The sequence below is a fragment of the Hetaerina americana genome, unplaced genomic scaffold (assembly GCF_022747635.1).
Source record: "Hetaerina americana unplaced genomic scaffold, ioHetAmer1.1.p SCAF_18, whole genome shotgun sequence".
NCBI classification, from domain to species: domain Eukaryota; kingdom Metazoa; phylum Arthropoda; class Insecta; order Odonata; family Calopterygidae; genus Hetaerina; species Hetaerina americana.
This window is the reverse complement of record NW_027286741.1, coordinates 3403579-3410926: the sequence shown is the minus strand read 5'-3', so window position 1 is coordinate 3410926 and position 7348 is coordinate 3403579. Positions and strand designations below refer to the sequence as shown.

At 41.2% G+C, this 7348-nt stretch overlaps 1 protein-coding gene across 3 annotated transcripts in view; it reads right to left on the bottom strand.

Annotated features, from left to right (window-relative positions):
• The window catches only part of mv (lysosomal-trafficking regulator mauve), a 187632-nt gene that overhangs the window by 109150 nt on the left and 71134 nt on the right, over nt 1-7348 (bottom strand). For all 3 annotated transcript variants that reach the window (XM_071584371.1, XM_071584373.1, XM_071584372.1), the window contains exon 19: nt 1421-1706. In XM_071584371.1, the coding sequence (XP_071440472.1) occupies nt 1421-1706 (286 nt within the window). The remainder of the gene's footprint in view (nt 1-1420; nt 1707-7348) is intronic.

The window sequence follows — 7348 nt, the reverse complement described above, 5'->3', positions numbered from 1 at the left end:
GAACACTCACACGGTAAATTGTAATATATATATATATGGCCACAGAGCCCCTCCACACACAGACTTCTCAAATTTTATTACCTGGAATTAATTTGGTAATGACCCTGCCGGCCCAATAGTAAGCTGGCATCTAAACAAAATATACAATTCACCAAGTGGGCATTTGGAAAGGGATTAACCCATAGACAAATTGTTTGATAGGTCATAACTTGCCGCACCCATAGTTGACTATATAAATAGCATAAATTTAAATAAGACAGCTTCATTAGTACCCCTGACATGAGAATGGAAATTTTCCTACATTACTGGAGAAAAACCAGTGAAACTGTTGAATTTAAAAAACCCTGATAGTCGGAGATCTCTCTTAATCAAAATACGAGGTCTGTCCAATAAATATGTGAACTGAGGCCAGAAAACTTTATTTTGCAAAATTTAGTCTGCATCCATTTTGTCCCCTTCAAAGTACTCTCCATTCGTTGTTGCTACGTTCTTATTCCATCTTCTTTTCCAGTGTTGAGTAAAGCACCCTTGGGAAGTCCTCCGCAGTTAGGCTTTTTAGTTGTCTTGTCGTTTCTTGCTTTACTGTGTCCACATGTTCCCAGTGATGTCCCCTCATCGCATTTTTGCATTTTGGGAATAGGAAAAGTTGCAGGGTAAGATCTGGCAGAAAAGGAGGATGATCAAGGATGAAGGTGATTGAATTTTTTACCAGAAACTAGCGAACAATCAATGCTGAATGTGTACGTGCATTGTCATTATGAAGGATCGCCTTGAGTCAAATTTGGTCGCACACGACTGGCATGATCTTTCAAACGCTTGAGAATTGTAAAGCAGAACTCAGAATTTTCTGTTTGTCCTTCAGGAAGACATCCATGATGAACAACACCTTCGACATCAAAGAAATCCAGGATCATGACATTGATTTTTAATCGGCTTTTTCTTGATTTTTTGCTTTGATTCAATCCACTTGGAAACAGAGGTTTTCTTCGCAGCATTATCACCATAGACAGCAGTCAACATGTCAGTAATTTCTTGATAACGTTTACCGTACTTTAGGTAAAAAATTCATGTTGATTCGTTTCTCCATGATTTCGTCAATTTCCATTTTTGACAAACAGTAAAAACAAGGACAGCAGAAACTATCGTAACAGGCACCATACGCACAGCTCGACGATCCACCAAGCACAGACGGCTGTTCATTGGGTCTCAGGCAACTAGCGCCACTGGTGGGCGGGGCTATAGTCCGCATCATGGCTGCCAGATTGCACCAGTTCACATATCTATTGGATAGACCTCGCATGTAAGCAATTAGGTAGGTACTAATCAGTAGAACTGAATAAATGTCATGAGTTTTCAAATGCACTCAATTCGGCTCACATCCTCCCGCCCCTTCCACTCCCTCCTCCACCATCAAACTCACCTGCATTTACACCAGAAGGATTGCCAGCCACCCGAGGGGTGCCGGCAGTGGCCATGGTCTGCGGCAGCGGTGCTGTGGGTGACAGCAAGAAGTAGAAGGAGGAGCGAGCGTGTGACACAAAGGTGGCACTGGCCCTGTGCACCAGGATGAGGAAGTCAGCAAGCGCCACAATGTGAGAGAAGTCAGGGGGTGCCCCCATGAGGGCGTGTATCACCTCGACGAGTGAGCAACAGACGGGAGGGGGGCCCAGGCTGAGGGGGGCATCGTCGTCGAGGAGGAAGCGCTCCTGCAAAGACACGTCGTCAATTAAGGCCAGGGGGAAATCAATCACCACTCGCAACACTTCCCACGGACTCCACCACTACCACACCTGGATCCTTGGACATCGAAACACTTTTGCCAGCGGCTTTTAGCGGCAGGAATGGTAGGCTTCCTGATGGGCATATCCCAGAATGTCTTTGAGGGTATACCTGCAAGTTTCTTGGAGGACACTTAGGGTCCCATGGTGGTGTACTTTGAGGTAGGTTTCACTTTAGGGAATAGAAAATAGTCCGCTGGTGCCAAGTCGGGAGAGTAAGGGGGTTGAGGAACCATCACGATGCCTTTGCAGAAGGTCTTCACTAGCAGACACACTTGACTCTGCTCTCGGCCATCTATCAAAACTTTTGGGATGAGTTTAGCGCAGATCTTTCGCATCCACCAAATTTTCAGTTACAATGGTATGGACTGTCATCTTTTCAATGCCAATAGTTTGCCTATGCCCGCAGTTGGTGACATGCTTTCATCCTTGAACACTTAGCAAATCATGCCCAACATCTCAGTACCCAATTTCCCTAGTCCAATACAAAATCTAATGGCACACTGCTGTTCAATCATTTGCTGAATTTTGTACTTGTGCCGAGTCACTTCATACCTTTTATACAACCCTTGTAAATAATCATGCCAAGCTAATTTTTTGTACTTCATTTGTACATTCAGCAAAAGACCAAAATTAAAACTTGCTCAAATGAAAATAGACAGCCTAGGAATAAAATCAATGGAAAACTCATGTATATTGCACAACATGGCACCTGAACATAGTACAAGAAACTGTGGCTCCTTGCTGTAATTCAATGGAAACTAATCACAAATTACAAACTGTGACCAGTGTCAGGAAATATTTCACACTAAATGTACAAGGCTAGGAGAAGTATCATTAAAAGCCTAATTTGAAGACCGAAAAATTTACTGAAAATGTTTTTCCAGGTGATTAACATAGACTGAGGGATTGACGACATCTGCTGACATAGAGTACTTAAAGAATGAACTGAAGTCTTAAAAAGTAATTGGGAATCTATTACCATCAAAAATGAAAAAATGTTACTTTTGCAGGAAAAATCAAACATGCTACGCACAAATCCCCAAGTGAAACCGACAAGGTGCCCAATACTGCGATTAAAGAACCATCAACTCTCAACTTTAAAGAGTGCCAACATTAAGGCTGGTACATCTAAGGAAGCACTAACTCCAGGGGATATCGGCAACAAGGAAAACATCAATAACGCAGCCTCTAGAGTGTCTACAATGCTTCCTTCTCATTGAGAAGGATATGCTTACAATATGAGGAGTGGTAGAGCAAACACATTCCATGCAAGTCGTCGCAATTTTAATCAAAATGCAACTTCCAATCAAAACAATGCAAGTATACGTGATAAAATCTGTAGTGAAGCTGAAAGTGCTCCCTTATCCCCCTGATCATGACTATTTCATAGAAGTTCTGCCCCAACGTCGCCGAAGAAGGAAGCCGATTGAAGGATCTGCATGCATTAGTGAGCCTGGAAGCTGCAATCTCACTGGTGTTCCAAAGGATGAGCAGCTAGCACATGTCGTGATTTTCCAAGGATACAACTGCAACAGGTATTGCTGAATACCTCAAAGGAAGATTCTCAGGTGTGGTGGAAACTGAACAGCTGGCAACTATGGGTAATTACTCGTCTTTCCACATATCCACTGAGGGCAACCAAGTACATTCTTTGAGAAGCCCAGCTATCCAACACAAAAATATTTTTGCCAAATTGCATTCTTGCAAGCCAGCTCGGCAAAAATTGGCTCCGAAATTAATTCTGTACCTGGTTCAACTTCTCATGTTGCAAGGATGAATTGAGAATCAAATGACTCTATTTTAAAATTTTGGTGATAAATATTCAATGTTTAAATCATAAGTTTGCTGAACTAGAAAGAAAAAGTTGAACATAGTGAAATATCACACCTGATTAGCAATAGTAAGCACATAAACATAAATATAATGATTCTCAGTTATGTTGTGGGTGATAAAAATTGTCGGAAGAATCACCATCATGGCGCCGAGATTATTTATGCTTTGAGTTCTTTTGTGTTCGGCAATATGTCACACGTATCTCAACATCTCAATGAAGAGCTAACATTTGAATGCTCTGCCATAAAGTGCTCATTTTCAGACAAAAACATTGTGGTGTTCTTGGCATACAATTCTCCACTTGGGAGTTTCTTAAGACTCCAAGAAAAACTGGGCAACTTGTCATTCTCAGTGACTAACCATTTTAATCAACCAACAGTCATTTTCAATGGCAATTTTAATTGCAATTGGTTGATGGGTGGACATGAGTGGAAACAGGACTCCAGACCTTATATTCAATCATATAATCTGAAACCATTAGTCAATGCACCAACCAGAGTAACTGCCAACACCCAAACACTTCTGCATACTGTTTTGATGGATTTTAAATTACACAAAACCACACCATGGTATTTGAGTTCTCAATTTACTGAAAACCCACCTGTACAGAACACATAATTCACAACGATTCCACCCACCTCCTACACAATCTTCTTTCCCCCAAAATGTCAATATAGAACTTAAGACAATTGTTGATATAGCCACCAACAATGAGTACAACCCTGATGCAGTGTAAAAATACTTTTAAGTGGTGCTCAATGCCATTCCTGGGAGATAGACTCTGTTAGAAGGCAGAATTTTGGTCTTGCAGAATTGAAGAGGGGCCTCTGGTAAAATTAGATATGGGATTGAATTTTGTAAAGAGAGACAAGGGGATTGTCACTGCACTGATTGGCAGCTTGGGGCCATCAAAAATCAACCTTAACCAGTAGATTACTGACAATAATCATGATAGTGTTAATAAACAATAATATATTGTTTACAAATATTTAATTTGATATAAATGGTCATACAGTTCAAAATGAACTGCAAAAGTACTTTTATCACCTCACAATCTCCTATTTTATTTAGTTATAACGACTAGAGAGTCCATGCACATATGAGGAGGTTAATAACCAATCATGTTTATAGTGTCAGCATTTCCTGTGATGACTAAAACGTGTTAGAAGAGTATGGGGGCACTAAATGCAAATAAAAATTATCTGGCTTTGAAACTATCTGATTTAAGTTTACCGACAACTGAAAAATGAGCAATCGAATGATTGTTCTTCAAACATATCATTTTCTGGTATGTCACAAACATTATTACGGAGCAAAAGAGTAAGTAACAGCTGTTGTTAAAGACTGTTTGGATTAAGAGCTGATCTTTCTTTTATTTCCAATTAATAAATTATTCCAAATAATAATGAAAACTCATAAGACTTTAATTTTAAAAATGCCTTCAGTACCTATGAAATGTCATTTAATTTTTCTCGAGGTTGCTCAATCTATGACATGAAGAGATTGAATTCATGTGTCAGGTTAAGTACCAGATTTATTCGAATCTAAGACCCACCTTTTTTAGTAATTCTTCCCCTTGAAAATCGGGGCGCATCTTAGATTCACAGGCATCTTAGATTCGCAGGTTAAGTTTGGATGTAAGAATGGGTGAGAGACTACATGCCACCTGCACAATTGCACAGTATTACTCCCAAACGTCGCACCACTGTGCCAGCATACATGTAGGCTTATTACAAGGAGGCATAATGAAAATGAAAGGGATGTCTTAGTAATCGATTGTAAAAGGAACTTTAGTAAAACCACAGCAACGAAAAAGTTGGCACAAGGTAATGTCATCGTTTGGGTTGCTTCAATTTGATCGTTTTGAGGCATTAATAGTTAACCCCCTTAATGGTTGACTTCTTCATCTGCTGTGTGGGATGAATCACTTCGCTCCCACTCAGCATCTGAACAGACAAAAAGGAGCACGTGAATGCATGTTGCGAAGCTGGAGGAAGCAACAAAACGAGTTATAACCAACGAGCATTGAAAACACATGCACTTTAATCATCCTCATCAGCAAAGACGTCACGTTCAACATCATCCACCTTAAGGACATCATCTTCTGTGCCATCCATCTTTTTGCTGATACAGCATTCCTTGAAAGTCTTCATGACTTCTTCCTCAGAAAGTCTTCCCCAAGTCACAGAAACCCATTGTGTGACTTTGTTAGGAGAAGCTCGTTTGATTTTTCCAGTAGCCGTTAACTCACACGCAGATGCAGACAACCATGAAATGCACTGTTCTCAAAATAGGTCCTTGAATAGCTTCTTAACACCAACATCCATCAGTTCCAAAACAGATGCCATTCCCACAGGAATGACCACAAGTTTTGACTTTATCCTTCTGATTTTATCTCGTATGGAATTGGTAAGATGGCCCCTGACGAGAAGAGCCCAGTACAAGCATAGAGGGGTGATTCAAACAGGCACCTGGTCTGCATCCCCACATCAATTATTCTGCCATCAAGCCTTTTTCTTGGACCTGAACAATGACATCTTTGGGGAACACCTCTCCTTTTTGGATCACTTTTCTGTTTGTTTAAGATGAGATGTGGCAGAAACTTGTGACCAACAGATGTAGCGGCCAACATCACTGTCGCTTGTAGTTTTTCATGCCCCGCTGTCTTCAGAAGAACTTCTTTGACCCCCAATGTGTTTTTTGACATCATCTCAAAGTGAATTGCCATCTTGTCTGCAGTAGCCATCTGCCCGAGCATGAAATTCAATTTCTTTCGAAGATCAAGTGCGTGCTTTTGGTAAGACACTAATTTGTGCTCAAAGTCCACCAGGAGCTTCTGAAAAATTGTTGAATTTCTGCCCATCCTTGACTGGCCCAAAATTGTTTGCGAGGGATTCCCAAAGATCTTGCTTTCTAGTTGGCTTCCTGACGCAGTAGGTCATAGCTCACAAAAAGTCCACCTTTCCACCTTGTGTCCAACACTACTGCGTCGACTTCAGGGAATCTTTCATGTTTTGGCCCAGTGAACTTCTTTCGTAAAGACTTGCATACAAAAATAGCGGTCTTTTTCTGATACCATTGTCTTACACGGCACTCGTTTGCACCAAATCTGGCAGCTGCTCTTCTGCTCCCATTTTCTTTGGCAAACAAGACAACTTGCCTTTTGAACTTCATGGTGTATGATTCTCGCCCACACACACCAGGTCTTGGTTCTTTACCCATGCTTGATTGCCCTCCTCTCAGGAAGCTATCTAACCAAATACCCTAGAGCCCAACATTTCCCTGACCAACAAAAATCATCGCGAAACCCACTTGGGAAGTATTACGGAAAATATTCTCACCCTTTTCCCTTCCTTTGTACATGTTTTCAACGGCTTCAAATGCCCTACCCCAATTCCGGGAAACGATCACTCACTAATTCCAGCTAATCCCATGAAACACGGATCGCCACTTGACTCTAAACCAGGGGATCCCTGAGAGCCAACACCTGTCTGAGCCTAAAATATGCTGCGTCTTAGAATCGCCTGTTAACTTTTTTTTTGTTTTAGGGTGTTAAAATTTGTGTGTCTTAAATTTGCAGGGGTCTTAGATTCAAAGAAATACGGTACATTGCTTTTTGCCGGCCTCTCGATGTGGACCTCATTGGTTCAACTGTTTCCAGTTCCATGCGGCTACACCTAAATGGACCTTGGGATCCCCTACTGCATTTGCATGTTTTCATTAATCCATCCCAT